We start from the raw sequence: 23,192 nt of genomic DNA, 5'->3' as shown, positions 1-23,192 counted from the left end.
GGTGTACATGACACAGTAATTGTGCATGCGTGTATGTAGGAAGGTGTACATATCACAGTAATTGTGCATGTGTGTATGTAAGGAGGTGTACATGACACAGTAATTGTGCATGTGTGTATGTAGGAAGGTGTACATGACACAGTAATTGTGCATGCAGGTATGTAGGAAGGTGTACATATCACAGTAATTGTGCATGTGTGTATGTAGGAAGGTGTACATGACACAGTAATTGTGCATGCGTGTATGTAGGAAGGTGTACATGACACAGTAATTGTGCATGCAGGTATGTAGGAAGGTGTACATATCACAGTAATTGTGCATGCGCGTGTGTAAGGAGGTGTACATGTCACAGTAATTGTGCATGCGCGTGTGTAAGGAGGTGTACATGTCACAGTAATTGTGCATGTGCGTGTGTAAGGAGGTGTACGTGTCACAGTAGTTGTGCATGCGTGCATGTAAGGAGGTGTACATGTCACAGTAATTGTGCATGCGTGTATGTAGGAAGGTGTACATGACACAGTAATTGTGCATGCGTGTGTGTAAGGAGGTGTACATGTCACAGTAATTGTGCATGCGCGTGTGTAAGGAGGTGTACATGTCACAGTAATTGTGCATGCGCGTGTGTAAGGAGGTGTACGTGTCACAGTAATTGTGCATGCGTGTGTGTGAGAAGGTGTACATGACACAGTAATTGTGCATGCGTGTATTTAGGAAGGTGTACATGACACAGTAATTGTGCATGCGCGTGTGTAAGGAGGTGTACATGTCACAGTAATTGTGCATGCGTGTATGTTAGGAGGTGTACATGTCACTGTAATTGTGCATGCGTGTATGTAGGAAGGTGTACATGACACAGTAATTGTGCATGCGCGTGTGTAAGGAGGTGTACATGTCACAGTAATTGTGCATGCGCGTGTGTAAGGAGGTGTACATGTCACAGTAATTGTGAATGCGTTTGTGTGAGAAGGTGTACATGTCACAGTAATTGTGCATGCGCGTGTGTGAGAAGGTGTACATGTCACAGTAATTGTGCATGCGCGTGTGTAAGGAGGTGTACATGACACAGTAATTGTGCATGCGTGTGTGTGAGGAACTATGTTAAACAATATAAACTGCCAGGAAACATTACTCGTTTCCACTTGCAGTGTTTCGAAGACTGTTTTCAGTCTAGGAACGTTTTGATAACGTTTGTAAGTTTTTTTTGGTCAAATCCACGTTAAACGTCTATACTTCGTTTGCCCGGCAGTTTAAATTGCATATTCATTGTTTCCATTATTTTATTCTTTAAATACTTTTTAACAGTAATACTTTTAAACAGTTATAATCTGTAGTTCACGTAATATATATTCTTCTGTTGCTGTGATTGGCATTGATGTTTAGGACAAATCGAGCTTTTTATCAGGACCCTTTCAATGCAGCACAGAGGTGCGTTTTGGGAAATGAATATGAACGCTGTGTTTGTGAACATTGCATTTTTATATTCCTGATACTACTGATGTTTATTAGAGTCAAACCTTGAGTTAGTGAGGCAGTAAATGCAGTAAAGGAAATACAGTGATTGACCTTCATCTCCACAGGTCAGTGTGTGTCAAAAGGTACGTCACGTCACGCGGCCACGCACATGGTCAAACCGACATGACAAAGGTCAGTTCGACAATTTAATTACATACCTGCACCTGATAGATAAGGAAATTATATAACCAAAACGGTTTGTCGCACACGGATATTTTAGATTTCCTGTCAGTATATGAACTTTGTAGCTCTGTTACTCAACAATGGGGCTGATGTCTGCCATTTCGTGTCTCACACAATAACCGTGTTCTAAATTCATAACACCTATATGTATGGCACCTGTATCGTATTATAACCAAAGAACGTTTATAATTCTATGTCGGAAACTGAATATTTCTGTTAAAGCATTATAAAGATTTAGTTCTTATTTTGGTGAGGCAAATATATCGCATTGACGATATGCTCCCTTCGACATTCTGTCTACCCTTGTTTGGAGGGGTGAGTGAGTGAACATGGTTTTACGCCGCTTTTATTTAACAATATTCAAGCAATACCATGGCAGGGAATACCAGAAATGGGCTTCACATATTGTACCCAGATTTGGAATCGACCCCGGGTGTTCGTCGTGATGAGCGAACGATTTAACCACTAGGCTACCCGACCGCCCCGCCATCACCAGAACCACAGGTTAAATATGCACTTGAGACACTTGATGATTACTTCTTTTGCGCTAGGTTGTTCACTGCCACTGCCACTGTGTGTATAGTGTGATGCCTACTGTTTATATAGCCAGGTCAGTGATGTCAGTGCGTGTATTTAAGTACAGAACGTCCGTGTTATCGAATATTCGATTTACCGAACACATACTCATATCAAGGGTCGTATATCTACGACTTTCTTATAGATCGGGGGGTTCTGTGATAGAACTGGTCCCCAGTAACCTATGATGGTCGAAATTGGTCCGAATGTTTCGGAATGTCAGACTGGGTGTCCTGGTTGGTTGGTTGTCATCGTATACCGACGACGATGCTCACTATATCAATCACAAGGTTATCTATCCCACTTAGGATGGTCGTTATTGGCAACCAGATGTTTCGGAAGGTCAGGCTCGGTGTCCTGGTTGATTGTGTGTCATCGTACACCGACGACGATGCTCACTATATCAATCACTAGGTTATCTATCCCAACCTCGATTATTCACAGTATGTGTATAAATATACATTGTGTGAAATATTGTCGATATATAACATGGGATATCCAGTTATTGTCAAATTACAGTGTCACGATGTTTGAGTTGAGCGTTTGATGTGCTGTGATATACTCCTCTATGTTATTAGTCTCATTGCGGACAACGCCTTCAACATCATGTGTACATGCAGGGTGGACCCGTCGTCTGAAACGCCGAAATGCACTGTGCAGAACTGCATCCCCTAGGCGGGCTAGAATACTATAGTCGTGGGTTCGGAACCCTGATGCAACCTAAAAACGTTTCCAGGTTTGTCAGCACCATACATGTGATCGTTCTATTTCCTCCCAAATCAAGTTGATATGCTGTGATATAACTGAACAACTGTTCAAATTGGTCTTAAGCTAAACTGAACTCATTCACGTGGTACATTAAATACAGAAATTTGTATTTCTCTGGCACCAGAAGAAAAACACATAGACATGTTTAAAAAAAAAGAATTTTTATTTCCCTGACATCAACACACAATATAACACATTCCTCACAGATCAGTTTAAAACTTTAGCTATCACTGGCAGCAGTGGAATTGTCAATGACGTCATGGTAACGTAAGGTGTAGGCGCCCCTGAAATAAGACAAAAACACATCACATATCATTCCAAATTAGTGTACTCTTGAAGAATCAGGTCAACAGCAACCCATGATTGACGTGGATCGATGCTCATCTTGTCAATCACTGGATTGTCTGGTTCAGGCGCGATTATTTACAGACGCCGTCATACAGCTGGAATATTGCGGCGTTCAACAACAAACCAAGAAACACAACAACCAAACAAAAGAACAAGTTAATACTGTTACCAATATGCATAGTTAAAGCTTATTTTCTACCATGCATCTTCATGTCATAACTCGTCACGATATGGCTGAAATATTGCCGATGTGATGACGTAAAGCATTAACTCACTCACTCACTCATGTCATAAAACACCTCATGTTAATCTTATAGGCTTCTAATATAAGTGGTTACTTGCTACGATTATTTATTAATTTGATATATTGATGCATATTTGCTTACAAACATCCGTTAATGTCATCTGGTATAGAAATAGGCTGTCTCAAACAACTTTGACATGCAAACAATTATAGAAATGGTTTCGTAATATGTTTGTATCTGTATTATCCAATCGCTATTTTTTGGAATCGATTAATAGCGGTAATACTTCTAGACTGAACTACAAAATACTCACCGCTGGATGACTCCTGCTGTTGAATATCTGCCTCCAACTTTTCCATCATCTGGGACACTCGCTGGAAATTTTCTGCACTTCCAAAATCGTGGTGTTTGTCCTTCAAGTCAAAGAATTTATTCAGGAGTGCCTTCAGTACCGCCAACTTCAGTTTCCCCAGCGCCTTCAGGATGTCCTTGAAGTCGTCCTCGTCCACGTCGAAAACAGATGACAGATATTTACTGAACTTGGTGGTCAGTCCGTCCACGATGCCATCCACAGGGCGTGACAGTTTGGTGGCCTGAGTGACACCGCTGGTTACTTCCTGCTGTTGAATGTCTGCCTCCAAGGATTCCATCATCTGGGAAACTCTCTGGAAATTGTCTGCGCTTCCAAAATCGTGGTGCTTGTCCTTCAAGTCAAAGAATTTATTCAGGAGTGCCTTCAGTACCGCCAACTTCAGTTTCCCCAGCGCCTTCAGGATGTCCTTGAAGTCGTCCTCGTCCACGTCGAAAACAGATGACAGATATTTATTGAACTTGGTGGTCAGTCCGTCTACGATGTCCCCCACAGATCTCACCCCTCTATGACGTGACAGGTGGGTGTCCTGAGTGTCCAGGGTGTCGGTCACGGTGGAGTGCACGCACACCAGGACAACGAGGCACAGGAGGGCGATGGAGGACTGCATGTTTCTGAATTAGAGATAAGACTTAAGTTTTATGGGTTTTTATTTTCCCAACATATAAATCCGCAATATTTATAATTAAAATATATTCTGGATGTGTAAGGTTGATTTTAAGTGACAACAATAGTAATATATCAAACATTATTTGATTCCTAAGGGCATAAAAGCAAAGCCAAGGTGAAAGCTTTACGCATGAATCACTGAAAATCAGTAATAATACCAGGTGTTCGCGAAAACACATTGAAAGCAAAATCAATATTTATAATAATAATTATATAATAAAAGTACTGAAGCACTGATAGCCTGTTTCAACGATAAAAATATTATTTGTACTTTAGGCAAAAATCTGCATCTGAATATCTTATCCATACAAGAAATGCAAATGAATAAAATGTCATAATATTAATGACAGAAAGGCTTACCTTTCTCTGAGATATAGAACTGTAGGTAGGTCAGCTTCGGTTCAGCTTCTATGTTGAACACTGAGTCTGTACCATTATATAGGGAAGCTGGAAACCTTGTCATTCTGCAACATTGTTTCCGTGGGTGATTCAGTAGGTGGTGCCATTCATGACACAGCCTCTTTGCTCTTTGCTCGTCGTAGGAGGGTCGTGTCATTTGGGAGGACAATTGGAAGCATCCGCTCAGGTGGAGCGGGCTTCCCTTCTAGTTCACGTATAACTTCCTGTGACCTATTTATTTCGGTGTCAGGTTTGATCTTTACAGTACAGGACAATAACAACAAGAGTTATCTCCCGTGTTGTCATGACGTCACGACCCTGATAGCGGGGATGACAGGGCGATCATGGAGACTTAACTATAGATAACCTAAGATGTGACAAAGCGTGGAGATGTTACTCATTAGGAAACGGAGTCTCATCTTCATGACGCGGGTAGTCGTAATGTCGACCCTCAATAACAACATAGCATGATACAGCTCTATATCTGTCTGCACAAATGACAAGACTATAATCAAACGAGTTATTTTGGGTGATGGTGATTATGCAATATCATTGTGCGTATTTTCAGCATCTCCCCGAGGCAAGAGCGTCCACTAGCGTTTTTATCAAGGTCTTTGATACAGGCTAGTGGATACGCTTGCCTCCGGAAGACGATTTTCAGTAGCAGAAGCAATCTAATTGTATTTGTTTTGTTAAGGTATGGACAATAGGTCTGACGAATCAATCTATAAATAATTCACTGTTTCTTTTTTCCTGTGCATTGGCCCTTTCCCGCCTCCTAAAAAGGTCGATCGTTTAAAACAATCTTATGGGCACGCTTTGTATATAATTTTGCATTTGTGTCGTATTCTTATTTCCCCGTAAAACACCATTTTACCCCTCATAAGTTTGTTTATTTTTAATTTCCTGTATCTCCAGGTACAGGCAAGCAACAAATGTTACATTATTGATGCAGTACGCATATTATGTTTGACTTAATATGAATCAATACATTTATTATGCATAATTACATATTGCTGAAATTGATAGCTGTGTATATATAAGTACATACTGTATTAAAAAAAAGGTACATGTAAAATGAAAGCTAATAAGAACATCACAATATACGTGCATAGGTTTTGATATGCATTCAATTTGGAAACAATATAGATCGTCAATACAGGTTTATACTTAACATTTATAGATAAGGCACATTAAGGTACATTAAGGCACATTAAGGTACATTAAGGTACATTCAACAAATTATTTTCCTTCAACAGTCAGTGTAGAGATGACCAGAAAGAAAAGAACTTTTCTTTTTCTCCACTAGAAAAATAATAAATTTAGTGAGGCCATTATATCTAATCCTCTCCAGGTCTATAAATGATTTTCTAAACCAATAATATGATTGCATTAATAGTATTGTTGCTTTTACCTTTTTATGCCTAATATAATATTTAGATTTGAAAACTGTATTAGTACTTGTATTAAGAGAATCCATTTTTCTATTTTGTGTCATATATTAGTAACAATTTCACACTAATAGAATAAATGGTCTATAGTTTCACACAGTTGTTATTAACATACATGTAAATTATCAAATGTTTCTGTTAAATCATAAATAATCAATTCGTTCCTTGTACGTACTGAATTAACTTTGGACAGTTGCTGTACATGTAAATCACAGGAAGATGTCGCTCACTGAAACTGATACTGAAGCGGCTTATCGTGTAATTTTTACACCGCCGCAAATAAATATTACATTTGTTATATATAGCCATCAGTATGTCCGTCTGTCCGTCCGTCCGTCTGTCCGTCTGTCCGTCTGTAGTCATTGTTTGTCCGGAGCATATTTCCTAAACCGTACAACCTAGCTTCACAAAACTTGGTACACTTAGCAATCAGGCTCAGTAGAATTACCTTTTGCTATTTAGAGATTTTTCGAATTTTATGGTTTTGTCGTTTCCATGGAAATATTATGAACTTTGGAAATTTGAGGGTAGTGCTCTTGTCCGGACCTTATCTCCCGAACCATACAACTTAGCTTCTCAAAAGTTTTTACACCTATCAAGCAGGTTATGTAGTGGTGCCTTTGCTATTAACAGATTTTTTCTTTTTTTTTCAATTTAAATTGAAAATTGATGAACGTACTAGTAGGGTAATGTCCTCGTCTGGAGCATTTCTTCTAAACCATGTGACAGAGATTCACCAAACTTTATGCACATATCAATCATGTTCACTAGTAGTGCAGTTTGTTATTTACAGATTTTAATCTTTTTAATTTGTAGCCCCTGACATATAATTCTAAGGTGTACTATTTACCGATATCATATACTATATGTGATGTGAGCTACATAATCTAGTACATTCTCTTTATGCCTTTGTGTCATGAGGCTACTACAGAGCTATTCATATGCGAATCTGCGAAGTTATTGTTATTACAATTTCATGAGATCATCAGAAAGTGAGCTACATGAACCAATATTTAATAACCTTCATTATATTCCTGGTTTTGGCATCAAGGAAAAAGATTTCCTTGCCAATCTAAATACGTTTGAAGGTACACACAGTTTACCGACATGCCACGTCGGAGGGATATGTCATCTTCGGATGACTCTTGTTCAATTTTAAAATGATTGAAGAGTGTCGTCAAAAATACAGGAATGACCTGAACAGATCCCGCCCCTGTTCTTTAAATACTTACACGTCCACACAACAAATTCCAGTATTTGAGAACATTGTCGTGATCTAACGTATGACACCGACTTCTGTTTTATCGCATTTACGGAAAGCATTAGCTCCCTTTGTATGTCACATACAAATATGTAAATATTTTACAGCAAAACTTTGATAGGTACAAACATTGTTATTCTATCTTTAGCGTTAATGCGTGCTCTAACGTTTGATGTATTATCAAAATACATATACAATCCACGAAGAATTATTGCTCAATGACAAGTACGTCACTGTCAAGCGAGCTTTTTTTCTGAATGTGAACGAACATGATCCTACAGCGAGTGAGTGAGTGAGTTGGGTTTAACGCCGCATTTAACAACTTTACAGTTATATCACGGCGTGTCGGCTTAATGTGGTAGGAAAGCCCGATGTCATGCAGGTCTCAGACGTTTGCCAGTTCGGTAAAACCCACGGTGCTGACAAACCTAGAAACTTAATCGGGCCGAACCGGGATTCGAACCCACAATCATAGGTTTCTGGCGTGCCAAAGGGACGCAACTCTGCACAGCGAATCGCGGCGCCTTAGACGACTGGGCCACCAGTACCCCAACATGATCCTACAAGTAACAACCTAAATTCTATCACCTCAAATATGTTATTCGTATACATCGGGTCCGAAACTGACAATCCAACAATTTAAGCATACCCGCGTTACCGTATTTAATTTCATAAACGGGATTATATTGATGTTGTACTCTGATCAGCCTGTGCTGTTTCGACTCGCAGCCGTCGAGAAAGGGGACGTGGCTTCTTGTAGGTAGCGGATGGGGAGTTGGATGATATGGAAAGATGCGCCATCACATCCTTCATTCCTGTACACTGACAGTCATGACCTCTTCATAATGTATAAAGTGCTTTCCTTTTCGTTTTACCTCATGATCAAGTCAAACTTTTTCATGTAATTTCTTCTACACATTATGAGCTGTTTTCCAAAATAGAGGGGCAGTCGGATAGCCTAGTGGTTAAAGCGTTCGCTCGGCATGCCGGAGACCCGGGTTCGAATACCGACATGGGTACAATGTGTAAAGCCCATTTCTGGTGTCCCCCGCCGTGATATTGCTGGAATATTGCTAAAAGCGGCGTAAAACCAAACTCACTCACTCACTCCAAAAAGGTTTACCTGTATGCGGTGTACATTCGTAGTACAATGACAGCTTTTTCAAGCAATAAAACAAGAAACAAACAAAAATAAAACACTGTAACATTGTTAACATCGTATGGATGTAGTAATTCTACTTCTGGCAGTCATTTTGCATCATATCTCGAGTTGCATTTTGGTTCATGACCAATTCGTGTCATCCTTGGGCAGGCTTCTTGTAGGTTACGGAAACACGCGAGTGGTGACGAATGCAGAAACGAGTGTCACATGGTAGAAGGGACATAACTCTGTGTATCTCAACTAGACACATGGAAACAGTGTGAGTGGGTGAGTGGGTGTGTGAAAAGTAAAAGATACCTGGAAACAAAATCAGGGTGAATCTGAAATTCGAAACAACGATCATATGTCTCGAGAGACGCAACTCTGCACAACTGCTTGCGGCGCTTTATACCCCGTTCACATGCACCTTTATTCATATGTGTGTATATATACGCATTTGCGTTTGCGTTCCTATCCTATTCCGAGCCATAACTTGCAAACCGTACAATGGTTTCAACGACACTTAGCATATGGACTGGTCATCAGCTGAACTGGTCCTTTTAGCTATTATTAAATGTTTGAATTAGTATTATATATTTTTTCATGGAAACAATTCCTACCTACGAGTGCAGGATTCGTTTCGGAAAACCGTTTACATATTTCAAAGAAACTTGGCATATGCATTGTTCATCAGCTGATCTGGTACCTTTTGCTTTTTTGAATTTCTAAATTATATTTTGTTACGTTTCCATGGAAAGAAATCCGACTATCAAAGAACTCTAGGCTTGGTTTTCGAGCTATAACTCTCATACTTATAAATATATTTGCATGAAACTGTGCAATGACCAGATGGTCAACTATTCCCTTTTCACATTTGTCAATTTTAAGTATTTTTTTAATTTCTTGTGTTTCCATGGAAACAATTTGAACTTAGTCTCAAACAACTAAGGTTTGTTTCCTGCCCGGGGGCACGGGTGGCCCTGTCGTCTAAGGCGCCGCGATTCGCTGTGCAGAGTTGCGTCCCTTTGGCATGCCAGAAACCTATGATTGTGGGTTCGAATCCCGGTTCGCCCCGATTATGTTTCTGGGTTTGTCAGCACCATACCCATGCTCGTGGGTTTCACCGAGGTGGTAAAGGTCTGAGACCTGCATCACTTGGGGCTTTCCTCCCACATTAAGCTGACACGCCGTGATATAACTGGAATACTGTTAAAAGCGGCGTTAAACCAAACTCACTCACTCACTCACTCACTGTTTCCTGCCCAAACGCTACAGCTAATGAATATTTCTGCGTGAAACCATAATCTTTCCAGGCTATAAGTTGCTAGTATTGTGTTCCGGATTTGCAAACACATTAAAGGTAACAACTTGAACTATGCAAAACACATCGCCCAAACACAACACTCCTCTTTGCAGAAAGTGATACACGTCCACGACGCGATTTATGTTTGTAGAAATGAAAACAAGTGATAAAAACGTGCCGCTTAAACCGCCGAAACTGCACGTGCAATAACGGTATATAAATAATACGGACGTCACGTCGGACACTCACACTTACAAAACAACCCACCACAGAAATGCCACGATTGACACCCGAACACCATGAGCGGGCCCTGGGTATGATACAGATGGGAGCCACCCATGCCCTCAGTGCTAGATCTTTGGTTGCTCCCGTTTTGCTTTAACTAACCTGATGCAACGATATAGACAGTCCGGGCAGATGCAACGATATAGACAGTCCGGGCAGACATCAGACAGGTCCAAAACAGGAAGACCCAGGGTAACTACGCCCAATGAAGACCAGTATTTGCGTACTTTGCATCTCCGGAATCGATTCCTGACAGTGATGTCACCAGCGACAAATGCCTTAGGGCATAAGGTTAGTCGACGCCCGACTCGGGGCTCAATTATTAAGGGCTTACAGACCTTACAGAGGTCAGTTATTGACAGCGCAACATCGTCGTCAGAGATCGAAATGGGCTCGGATCGACGTCGTTGGCAGCGACGTGACTGAAAGAGGGTCGTCTTCACTGATTGAAGCCGGTTCTGTCTGTTCAGAGGTGATAGAAGACAGCGTGTTTAGCGCCGAAGGGGAAAATTGTGACAAGATGCTACTTCTCTCACTCATTTCTTCTGCAATTCATTTGGGAAACAAAGACTTTTGTGGGGTGGAAGAATTATGTGATAGAATGATATGCCCCCAGTAACCTAAGATGGTCGTTATTGGCGACAAAATGTTTGTCATCGTACACCAAATACGTTGCTCACTATATCAATCACTAGGTTATCTATCCCTTTTAGGATGGTCGTTATTGGCGACCAAATGTTTCGGAAGGTCAGGCTCGGTGTCCTGGTTGGTTGTTTGTCATCGTACACCGTAGACGATGCTCGCTATATCAATCACTAGATTATCTAACCCACACTCGATTATTTACAGTATGTGTATGAATATGCATTATGTGAAATATTGGCGATATATAACATCAGATATCCAGTTATTGTCAAATTACAGTGTCACGGTGTCTGAGTTGAGCGTTTGATGTGCTGTGATATACTCCTCTATGTTATCAATCCCCTGCAACATCATGTGTACATGCAGGGTGGACCCGTCGTCTGAAACGCCAAAATGCACTGTGCAGAACTGCATCGCCAAGGCAGTCTAGAATACTATAGTCGTGGGTTCGAATTCCAGATGCACCCTGATAACGTTTCCAGGTTTGTCAGCACCATATATGTGATCGTTCTATTTCCTCCCATATCAAGTTGATATGCTGTGATATAACTGAACAACTTTTTAAAATTGTCTTAAGCTAATCTGAACTCATTCACGTGGTACATTGAATACACAAATTTGTATTTCTCTAGCACCAGAAGAAAAACACATAGACATGTTTAAAAAACGAATTTTTATTTCCCTGACATCAACACACAATATAACATATTCCTCACAGATCAGTTTAAAACTTTAGCTATCACTGGCAGCAGTGGAATTGTCAATGACGTCATGGTAACGTAAGGTGTAGGCGCCCCTGAAATAAGACAAAAACACATCATATATCAAGTCAATAATGTTAATCTGATGACAATGTGCATAGTTAAACATATTTTCTACCATGAATGTTTATATTATAAAAAACAGGTTAATCTTATGGTGAATTCTCCTAATAATAGTGGTAACTGGCTACAACGATTGTTAATTAATTTGATATATTGATGCATATTTGCTGTAAATAAGCTGTCTCAACCGACGTTGACATTCAAAACGCTCATTGCTTTTATTGTATATTTGGTGTCTGTATTATCCAATTAATATTTTTCAATTTATTCAATTAATCAATATATAACGGTAAAACTGCCGCACTACAGTACAAAACACTTACCGCTGCTTGCCTCCTTCTGTTGAATATCTGCCTCCAAGGATTCCATCATCTGGGAAACTCTCTGGAAATTTTCTGCGCTTCCAAAATCGTGGTGCTTGTCCTTCAAGTCAAAGAATTTATTCAGGAGTGCCTTCAGAACTGCCAACTTGAGTTTCCCCAGCGCCTTCAGGATGTCCTTGAAGTCGTCCTCGTCCACGTCGAAAACAGATGACAGATATTTACTGAACTTGGTGGTCAGTCCGTCCACGATGTCATCCACAGGGCGGGGCAGTTGGGTGTCTTGGGTGACACCGCTGGTTACTTCCTGCTGTTGAATGTCTGCCTCCAAGGATTCCATCATTTGGGAAACTCTCTGGAAATTTTCTGCGCTTCCAAAATCGTGGTGTTTGTCCTTCAAGTCAAAGAATTTATTCAGGAGTGCCTTCAGTACCGCCAACTTCAGTTTCCCCAGCGCCTTCAGGATGTCCTTGAAGTCGTCCTCGTCCACGTCGAAAACAGATGACAGATATTTATTGAAGTTGGTGGTCAGTCCGTCTACGATGTCCCCCACAGATCTCACACGTCTATGACGTGACAGGTGGGTGTCCTGGGTGTCCAGGGTGTCGGTCACGGTGGAGTGCACGCACACCAGGACAACGAGGCACAGGAGGGCGATGGAGGACTGCATGTTTCTGAATTAGAGATATAAAGTTACATGGCAATATTAATGATTATTCGTTTTATTTTCCCTTCATATCAATCCGCAAATTTGGTTTAATGTTGGTTTTAAATCACAACAATAATCACAACAATAATAGTAATTATTTCTTTAACATAGCCGAGGGCACTTTCACAATACAAAGAGTTGGTCTTTGTTCAGAGATCCCTAAGAAACGATGGAAGGCACTTTGACATAGTCTTCCGGGATGCTGATCACATAAGCAGTCTTGCGTCATTTAGGTCTGCCATGGGTTCGAATCCCAGATTCCCCCTGATGGTGACCCCTTGTTTGCAGACCACCTATGCTCGGAGACCCTCTAGGACTTTCTCCAACATTAAGCTGACATAACCGAACTACTGTTCCAAGTGACATCACTCACTCAATCACTCACTCACCCACTCAGGTATAAAACGTCAACGGCAGAGAATAAGCAGCCTCGATCATCCATAGAAACCGATTCCATTTGACGTAAGAGGCAAAATCACACGCATTGATCACTTAAACTCAGTGATGACACATTTAGAAGTTGTGGAAACAATAACTTCAACAATATAAAGTACTTAAGCATTGGACCGTCGCAGTGGTCTAGTGGTAGAGCTTCCGCCCGGACTGAGCCCGGAGAGCGGAAGGTCCGGGGTTCGATCCCCGGCCGCATCATACCAATAAAATATAAAAGATGGTACTTGTTGCTACCCTGTCTGGCGTTCGGCATTACGGGGCTAAAACAAGGACTGTTCGGCTCGGAGTCAGTATACTGTGTCTGAGTGGGGTATTCATGTTAAACTGCGGCATGGTATCTCATTGGGCTAGCACTATAAATAGGCATCAGTCCGGACTAGTACAAGCAGCCACACAAACACACACACGTACATGCAGGTCGCTATATAAGTGCAATAATCTTGGACGCGACGTTAAACCCCATTTCACCTCACCTCACCTCACTTAAGCATGGATAGCCTCCTCTAACGTAATGCTAAATGAGTGGGTTGATGTACGTGTAGTCACTTCCGTTGTACGGTGATCAGAACAAGGGTCATCGAGTCTGCTGAACTGCAATGTGTCTCGTGTCATTTCCAATTTGGAACCATGTCTGACGTAGACTGTGATGGGTTTATATTTGTAAACTTGATCAAATTTACAAAGCAACACTACTTCCATGTTGGCCCATGCCAACTTTGAAATTTCCATTAATTTATGCATAACACCGAAGACAGAATATAACAGAGTTGTAAATAGTTCACGTATGGGAAGGGAATCCATATCACATGCCTATCACTGGTCTATATTTGGAATTTAGAGTGAGTGAGTGAGTTGGGTTTAACACCGCTTTTAACAGAATTCCAGTTATATCACAGCATGTCAGCTTGATGTGGGAGGAAAACCAGAAGCGATGCAGGTCTTAGACGTTTACCACTTCGGTGAAACCCACGAGCACGGGTATGGTGCTGACAAACCTAGAAGCATAATCGGGGCGAACAGGGAATTTGAACCCACAATCATAGGTTTCTGGCGTTCTCTTTGGAATTAAGAGGATGGCAATAAAACATGCATTTCGTCTTATAAATGCATTTTAATAAATATATATTTATCACGCAGTGTAACTAGTAAACAGTTCATTCCAAGTTTGCAAGCTAAAAAAATAAGGTTCACTTGAATATTCAGGTGAAAGTTTTTTTGGGTTATATTCGAAGGCCAATCGGGAAATATCGACGGCATTTGCTGAAGGATGATACCAACTAATTTCAATTTGTTGATTCCTGAAACATGCATACTATCGCTATCACTTGTGTTTATAACTTTATTTAATTGTTTTTCCTTTGAGTGGGCTGGGTGTAATGCTGCTTGAACAGTACTTCAGCTACATTACAAAGTGATGACGTTTAATTACCACGTGCTGAACCACGAGCACGTTATGTTGCTTACAAAGCAAGACTCACGATCACGGTGATATTTTAACCCACGATCCTAGGATCCAGGCATAGTTCTAAGTGACGCAAGTCCCGTGTCTTAGACGACTAGGCTCCTCGAGTTCTAAATTTGTTGAAGACTGAAGCAATGATATTGCCAAACACATATAAAGTCTCGGACGGTCTTTGCAGGCGGGTATTTTCAAGAATGTTTTAACGAGAGTATTCATGTTTAGTTCCAGTAAGTATCTGTAAATGAAGATCCGGGGTAGAATAGGTCTTCAGCAACCGATTCTTGCCGCAAATGGCGACTATGCTTGTCGTAAGAGGCGACGAACGGGACCGAGTGGTCAGGCTCGCGGACTTGGTTGATGCATGTCATCATATCCCAATTGCGTGGATCATGATGTCAATCACTGGATTGTCTGGTCCAGACTTGATTATTCACATATCGTCGTCATATAGCTGGAATATTGCTGAGTGCGGCGTTAAACAACAAACAAACAAATAAATATCTGCTCTCCGACGTACTAAGCAAACTATTGACATATTTTAACAATGTTATATCATTATTAACAGAAACGCTTACCTTTCTCTGAGATATAGAACTGTAGGTAGGTCAGCTTCGGTTCAGCTTCTATGTTGAACACTGAGTCGGTACCATTATATAGGGAAGCTGGGAACCTTGTCATTCTGCAACATTGTTTCCGTGGGTGATTCAGTAGGTGGTGCCATATATTCATGACACAGCCTCTTTGCTCGTCGTAGGAGGGTCGTGTCGGGAGGACAGTTGGAAGCATCCGCTCAGATGGTCAGGGTGACTCAGTTTCCTCAGTTATCTCCCGTGTTGTCATGACGTCACACGTCTGACAGGCGATGACCGGCGACCGCGTCGAGTTGAATTGTAGATAGACTAAGTAGATTTGACAAAGCGTGGTCATATTCCAAACTATTTAAGGCTGGTTTAGGAAACGGAGGCTCATCTTCATGACGATGAGAATCGTAATGACGGCGCTCAATCTCAACGTAGCATGATACAGCTCTATATCTATATCTGCACAAATAACATCCATGTAATTAAAGAAGTTATTTTGGGTGATACTGAATAAACATTTGTTGCACACTACAGTAATACAAACAGACCTTTTTTTATCGAAGAAAACAGAAATTATATTTTTGCGATGTTATGGGTATACGGCTTTACTTAATAAGTCACTTAATAATTTGCTTTCTCCTACTTAAAATGGCAAATGTTTGAAGTGACCAAACAATGCAAATCTGTTGGACTCACCTCGTCCATTTGTGTTTATATCTTTGTTTTATTCCACCATAAAACATCATTCTCCCCGTCACTCAATGTATTGTTATTAATTACAAAAAAAAAATGAGAATTATTTTTATTCAATCATGAATTTACTTATTACTTGAATATTACTTAAATTGCACATCGTGAATGGGCGCATTTATTGATATTTGAAAGAACATTCGACATTTTATTTACTTTTTGTTCTTCATTTCAGGAACGTATTCTGTTCAAAAGATGTAGGAGTGATCTCTCCTCATCTATGATAGTGAAGCTGATGATCTTGTCAGTGTTCGCAGCGCCGTAATAAAATTACGTTTTCATTATTTCATTTGTTGTTGAATCGAAGATGATTCTTGTTTTGTAACCGCCACAGGCTATATACTAGTATGTATATATATATAGTCAAACTTCCCCTAGCTGGAGCTTCAGATTCAACCTGCGTCACGTTTGTCTTTCCTCTCACTTGAAGCTGACACACTCTGATACACGTGACCTGCTTTTAGGGAGGAGGCTTCAGAAGGTCCTACATCACTCACCCGCGTAACAAGATGCATGTTTTCCTTTAAATAGCTTCCTTTATATATTTGTTCTCCTGAATTTTAAATTCAGTTGAAGTCTCTTGAATGTTTATTTATGTTTTATTCTGACTGATTCCCTTTACTGTCGACATGTGAATATAGTTTAAAGAAGGAATGTTTTAATTTACTCAGCTGCAATACAGTTTCTCATAACTCGATTCATCATATTCACAAAGCATATCTTGACCGCCACTGTCTACGTGATAAAACCAAATCGATCAGAACGGAGACTCCTACAAGTCACGAAGGATTCCATACAGATGTACTTCAAACATCTCCTTAATATTTCTTATATTTCAGTATGAAACCATCTTCCCGAGGCAAGAAAGTTAACTGTCTATAAAAAGTCCAGTTTCAACTCAACTTTTAAAGTCAGTTTACTCCCTTGCCCCGGAAAGATGGTATGAAACTGACTCATGCTTTATTGTCTTTACTGAAGCATTAAAAATCATGGTATGCTACAAACAAATGTGTAAATAAGTGCAAAAATGACTGAAATGTCCGAAACAAAAATTTATGACAATATTCATAACGAGACTTTAGGCATATATATTGTTTTGAAACTGATGATTATTTCAGTTACTTCATTTTTCAACTCTTGGTCTGTTATCAACATCCATAGTTTTTTAAAGCTAAGTTCTAGTTCAATGGAAAGTATGTCGCTGTCAAGTGTGCCGTTTCCTGAACATGAGCAAACGTAAGGGGGGTTATCATCCTGCACGGTCCAATAAGTGACAACCACAATTAATGCAATTCAGTTCTGTTATCCGTATAAGTCGCACTGTGAACTGACAATCTACCCTCCCTCCCAACATTCCACAAACACCATTTAATAATCCTATACCATGTATAAGGGATTATATTGGTCAAAGTACTCAAATCCTTCCGCGCATTCTCATTGGCTTGCGCTGTTTCGACCCATGGCGGCCATCGAGAAAGGGACGAGTCTTCCTGTAGGTTACGGAAAGACGCGAGTGGTTAACGAAAGCGATCAGTGCGTGTTTTGTTCACGTGACTATCACATGATTCATGCCTACCTTGTGACAGTCGTGACGGGAGATTTTATAAAAAGTATGTTTCTCTTCTTTCTGCTCAAAGTCCAACTGCGCATCTAATTGTTACACATATAGTTAGCTGTTTATGAACTTTAAGCGATATACTCTCGAATTAGTGATTCCGTTATTTCCGAGCTCTGTGTATTTGTCGGAATTAACCGAGTGGAAACGAGTATCATATGGACCAAGGGACACAACTCTGTTGCAAATAGACACGACAATAGTTGGTGGGTGAACGGATGAACGGGTGAATGAGTGGTGTGTGGATTTAGTTTGACGCCGCTTTTAACAGTATTTCATTTATACCATTGCATCACTTCGGGCTTTCCTCCCACATTAAGCGGACACGCCGCGATATAACTGTAATACTGTTAAAAGCGGCGTTAAACCGAACTCACTCATGTACTCACTCATTATTGAAACATACATTTCATAATAAGTGTTTTATTACCTTCGTGGACATAATTCCGGAAAAACATACTTAACCAGAACAAACCCCAATTTATATAAAAGGAAACACATTGCAGAAGATTGTTTTCGTTAAATGAGCCTATCATCGAAGGTATCATCGATCCACCTACTATGTTGAACAATATAAACTTCCAGGCAAAGAAAGTATACTCCCATGCTTGATGGTGGCTAAAAATGAAACAAACAAGAAAAGGTTAAACGATGGTTATGTATTTGATACGGGTAAAATAGTTCTGTTTTGGACCTTAACTTTGGCGTGTTTCGGCAACTTGTTTTCAAGCTAGGACCGTCTTGATAACATTTGTCATTTATTGGCTTAATCCAGTTGTCCAGTATTTGCTTCCAGTTGCAGTTTATATGTAGTAATTTCCCCGAAATTTAACTGCTGCATCCAGTTTAAACATGGGTTCACTGCGTCGAGGATAGATATGCCAGGTGCATGCTGGGATGCCTAGATGGAGACCACTGCATAGATGACCGGCAACATCAGACTAGTCATCGGCAGCGTTGACGCCGTGGCCCCTGAAACCCAATGACAAAACATTATCAGTAAGTGTGGCTGTTTGGGATGATTTTACTCCGCTTTAAGCATTATTCCCATACACCTAGACACGGAACTCCAGGAAATAACAAAAACGGAACTATAACAATTCATATGATAATATAGCCTTTATGACTTTTATAGTAATATTGCTTGATATTAAAAACGCACAGTTAATTTCTATTTATCATGTAAATATTAGGATCTCAGGGTCGGACACATCGATCAAGGTTCGATCAGGATCAAGTTTAGTAATTTCAATGTATCAGTTTGTTTCGTAAAGAGGGCACCTGCCCATTAAACATGTAGAGATTTCACATTATAAAATGTATAGCGCCTAGGTTATTTTAAAGTATTGTACACTATTACTGCAAATATGTTTCTCTCTTTTCTTGAGAGCTTGATATTTACATTTAGTCTTTGGGTTTGTGGTTGCTGCCACCGGTGGGGCAGGATACGCTCACCTTTTCCCGAACATCTGTCATCACCATTTGTTTAGTTAGTTATTTGTTTGTTTGTTTATTGTTTAACGCCGCACTCAGCAATATTACAGCTCTATGACGGCGGTCTGTAAGTAATCGAGTCTGGACCAGACAATCAAGTGATTGACAACAGGAGCATCGATCCAGGCATTGGGATCGATGACATGCATCAACCAAGTCAGCGAGCCTGACCACCCGATCCCGTTAGTCGCCTCTTACGACAAGAATAGCCGCCTTTTACGGCAAGCATGGGTTGCTGAAGACCTATTTGCCCCTGATCTTCACGGGAAGTGTAGTTATTTATAAACACATGGTCTTAATACAGTCGGAATCGGCTTTTGGCAGAGATTTCTTATGAATGAGGAAAGGATTTTGTCGCTTTTATTTAAGATTAAGACAACATGCTGAGGGCTAGATAATATCAATTTCAATTTTTGTTTATCCAATATCACTACTCCATTGCTGGATATGCTATTATGTAGGTAAGGGAATGACCAGGGTGTGTGTGTGTGTGTGTGCATTAAATGAACATCACTTATTGTGAGATGGAGGAGGAAGAACAGCGCCTTACCGTTATCGCAAGTACCGAGCTCTGTCTTCATCTCCATGCTGTATTGCAGCTTCGCCATCAGCTTCTCAACACGGGCCTTCTGAATCACCGTCATGTTCCTGTCTCTCTTCATCAAGTCATCAAAGTGGGCAAGCGCATGATGGCTGGCAGGAAGATCCAAGAAGGGTAAACCGTTGATGAACGTACCAAAATCCGTTTCCCTCAATCCTAGTATGTTGGTGATAGCCTTAACGAGAGAGCCGGCAGACTTCAACCCACGGAGTAGAGCACGAAAGTCAAATCCTTCCGGTCGCGACAGAGCTTTGTCTGCAGATTGCCTGGAATCTGCTATGATGACATGCAGAAATATTGCCAGATAAAGGCATACCAGCTGACCTTTCATCGCGCTGACACTGAAATAATATTATGGTATTATATGCACAAGGAATTAACCAAGCGCGACTATGCGACAACGCGACATTTTAGCCAGTTATGGCATTGTCACGCATTGAATGATATTTCTTTTACTTTCAACATTGTTACCCTTTGGTAAAAGTAATTTTTTTTATTTAAAGCACAACAATGCGACAACGTGATAATGCGACAAATGGTCAAAATGTCACGTTGTTGCATTGACACTTGGTTAATTTTGACAAGTTTTGCCTTTTTTTATAAGGGCAACAACGCGACGATGTTCTTCTACGATTCCAAAACTTACCCATCGAGAAGCTTATAATCTTTTTCAGCCATTTTAAAATATGTCCTATAATATCATACAAACGATATATCCTACATAAAATTGAGTTGTGTAATACATATATGACATACATGCATTCAGCTGAAGTAAGACAAGTTCTATGGATGAACAACTTCTTTATTACAATTAGTGCGACGTTTCAGCTATTATATCAGTTAGTTTCAGATGTCATTATTTGAAATTGATACACTTATGTCTATTTTCTATAGTATACCTATTAATGAAAAAAAACGTCTTTTACTCTGCGAATGGTCACGTTTTAAATCAACATTCATCAATTGAACGACATTGTCTATCAGTGTTTAAGCCATGTTAGTGTATTGTAATCACTCTACTTGGAGCTATTTTGAATAAGAGATCATTTCATTTTTTATCATTTTTCGTATTTACATCATTGGATTTCAAAAGGCCATTATATTAATTGCCATATGAACGCAATAATTCAAATGGTATCGAATCATTTGCTTGTAAAATAAATGGAGAATTGTAAAGGATTCTTTCTCTTTATAATTATAAATGAATTAAAGCCTAGATTCATGTATATAGGACATATACCAAAAACTAACTAAATATATATCGTGTTTTGAACAAATAGCGAAACTCACCCTGTTGTAACAGCGCAGATTCAGAGTACATACATACACAGCTAGTCTATTTCATATATACACATGATTGTCGATTTCACTCTTTGATGTACGTCTACATCCGTTGAGTAAGTTAGTTACTCAGTATTTGGTCATTTAAATTCCATTCTATACAGATCATACTGGACCCAAATGATTCCCCTATATGAAAACATTTGAAAATGTATGAATTAATATACAAACACCCATATAGACATCACAATTTGCAACCGATGACAATGTGTTCAGGGCTGGTTTTGTGATTCATTAAGTGCAAGCTCTTTCATGAGTAATTCAGATACATTAAACCAAAAAACAAACCCCTTAACTACTATCATCCTGTTTATGGAGATTCAAATATTTTTTTTTTTAGCAAAATGTATATCCAATTCCGTCACCAGAAAGAGATTACATTAATACGCCATTAAACGACCAGCTTATTCCGTATTTGATGATAGAAATGCGTAACTGGTCTCAACAATGGAATCGGTTTAAGGAAATACCGAAGTAGGCGATGACACGTTCAGGCCCTTCATGTCCAAGGGTCATAAGAAGACATGACCGTCTCCGTGGTCTAGTGGTAGAGCGTCCGCCCGGAGAGCGGAATGCCCGGGGTTCGATTCCTGACTGCGTCATACCAAAAGACGTTAAAAGATGGTACTTGTTGTTACCCTGTCTGGCGCTCGGCATTAAGATGCTAAAACAAGGACTGGTCGGCTCGGAGTCAGTATACTGTGTCTGAGTGGGATATTCATGTTAAACTGCGGCATGGTATCTCAGTGAGCTAGCACTATAAATCGGCATTAGTCCGGTCTAGTACAAGCAGCCACACACACACACACACACACGTGCATGCACGTCGCTATATAAGTGCAATAATCTTGGACGCGACGTTAAACCCCATTTCACCTCATCTCACCATAAGAGGACATACAGTGTTTCGTGAAAATATACACAAAACAACAACCATTATCTGACAGAATACATTCCCACTTGTTTAACCGAAAGGAACCCGTGAAGATCCGGTGTAGAATAGGTCTTCAGCAACCCATGTTTGCCGTAAAAGGCGACTATGTTTGTTGTAAGGGGCGACTTACGAGATCAGGTGGTCAGGCTCGCTGACTTGGTTGATGCATATCATCGATCCCAATTGCGTGGATAGATGCTCATGATGTTAATCACTGGATTGTCTTGTCCAGACTTGACTATTTACATATCGCCGTCATATAACTGGAAGATGGCTGAGTGCGGCGTTAAACAACAAACAAACTTTATCAGGAGATCCTTATTTTCTTTGGAGTTTGGAAAACAATATAGAATAGATTCGGTAGCCCCAGTCGTCTTTGGCGCAACAATTCGCTGTGCAGTGTTGCTTCAAGAAACCTGTGATCGCTGATTATGTTTGTAAGTTTGTCAATACCATGCCAGAGCCCGTTGGTTTGATCAAAGTGCTAAACGTCTTAGAAATGCATCCTTTCGAGCTTTCCTCCTACATTACGCTGACACGATTTGATGTTATTGATATACTGTTCAAAACGGCGTCAAACTCACTCAATCACGCTCGTCGAGGGGTTGGATAAGAGAGAAGTATGGCTGAATTACCTTCCCTGTTCCCTTGACTACTTAACCACTTCACAATTTGACTTCAACCTCTTTGATGAGGAGTGCCCGGATGCATCTATAACAATAGCAGCTAGTGCGTCATGCGTCATCACTCAAATTTCCAAGGGGATAACAAAGTGGCTGATGCCCCTCCCTGAACTGAAGTCGTTATAAATAGTTCTACATGTATTTTAAACAGATAATTCTTAAATAATGCAATAGAGAAATAAACCGTAAAGATCCGGGTGACAATTGGTCTTCAGCAACCCATGTTTGTCGTAAGAGTCGACTAACGGGATCGGGTGGTCAGGCTCGCT

The 23,192-nt window shown here is 40.3% G+C and overlaps 3 protein-coding genes across 3 annotated transcripts; all 3 read right to left on the bottom strand.

Annotated features, from left to right (window-relative positions):
* Positions 1-3,215: 3,215 nt before the first annotated feature.
* LOC139474704 (uncharacterized) lies at positions 3,216-5,109 on the bottom strand. The gene is made up of 3 exons (XM_071257803.1): positions 5,032-5,109; positions 3,946-4,616; positions 3,216-3,323 (listed from the first exon to the last, which is right to left on the bottom strand). The coding sequence occupies exons 2-3, from the start codon at positions 4,610-4,612 to the stop codon at positions 3,247-3,249; spliced, it is 744 nt and encodes a 247-aa protein (XP_071113904.1). The 5' UTR covers positions 4,613-4,616; positions 5,032-5,109; the 3' UTR covers positions 3,216-3,246.
* Positions 5,110-11,843: 6,734 nt separating this feature from the next.
* Positions 11,844-15,664, bottom strand: LOC139475139 (uncharacterized). Its single transcript, XM_071258398.1, has 3 exons — positions 15,500-15,664; positions 12,304-12,974; positions 11,844-11,952 (listed from the first exon to the last, which is right to left on the bottom strand). The coding sequence occupies exons 2-3, from the start codon at positions 12,968-12,970 to the stop codon at positions 11,876-11,878; spliced, it is 744 nt and encodes a 247-aa protein (XP_071114499.1). The 5' UTR covers positions 12,971-12,974; positions 15,500-15,664; the 3' UTR covers positions 11,844-11,875.
* Positions 15,665-18,416: 2,752 nt separating this feature from the next.
* LOC139475021 (uncharacterized) lies at positions 18,417-21,343 on the bottom strand. The gene is made up of 3 exons (XM_071258237.1): positions 21,256-21,343; positions 19,915-20,306; positions 18,417-18,842 (listed from the first exon to the last, which is right to left on the bottom strand). Exons 2-3 carry the CDS (start codon positions 20,294-20,296, stop codon positions 18,772-18,774), a joined length of 453 nt encoding a protein of 150 aa, XP_071114338.1. The 5' UTR covers positions 20,297-20,306; positions 21,256-21,343; the 3' UTR covers positions 18,417-18,771.
* Between the last annotated feature and the right edge of the window lie 1,849 nt (positions 21,344-23,192).

This window comes from Haliotis cracherodii, unplaced genomic scaffold (assembly GCF_022045235.1).
Source record: "Haliotis cracherodii isolate W230 unplaced genomic scaffold, xgHalCrac1.p SCAF_3, whole genome shotgun sequence".
Classification (NCBI taxonomy): Eukaryota; Metazoa; Mollusca; class Gastropoda; order Lepetellida; family Haliotidae; genus Haliotis; species Haliotis cracherodii.
Note: the sequence above shows the minus strand (reverse complement) of the source record. Positions and strands in the feature narration are given on the sequence as shown.

What these genes read in the sequence shown, in the direction of transcription:
- LOC139474704 (XM_071257803.1), bottom strand. Translation starts at nt 4,612, where the DNA reads ATGCAGTCCTCCATCGCCCTCCTGTGCCTCGTTGTCCTGGTGTGCGTG. An exon ending in ACAGCAGGAGTCATCCAGCG is followed by an intron (nt 3,324 to 3,945) that starts GTGAGTATTTTG and finishes GTCTTATTTCAG; the next exon opens with GGGCGCCTACACCTTACGTT.
- LOC139475139 (XM_071258398.1), bottom strand. Translation starts at nt 12,970, where the DNA reads ATGCAGTCCTCCATCGCCCTCCTGTGCCTCGTTGTCCTGGTGTGCGTG. An exon ending in ACAGAAGGAGGCAAGCAGCG is followed by an intron (nt 11,953 to 12,303) that starts GTAAGTGTTTTG and finishes GTCTTATTTCAG; the next exon opens with GGGCGCCTACACCTTACGTT.
- LOC139475021 (XM_071258237.1), bottom strand. Translation starts at nt 20,296, where the DNA reads ATGAAAGGTCAGCTGGTATGCCTTTATCTGGCAATATTTCTGCATGTC. An exon ending in GCTCGGTACTTGCGATAACG is followed by an intron (nt 18,843 to 19,914) that starts GTAAGGCGCTGT and finishes ATTGGGTTTCAG; the next exon opens with GGGCCACGGCGTCAACGCTG.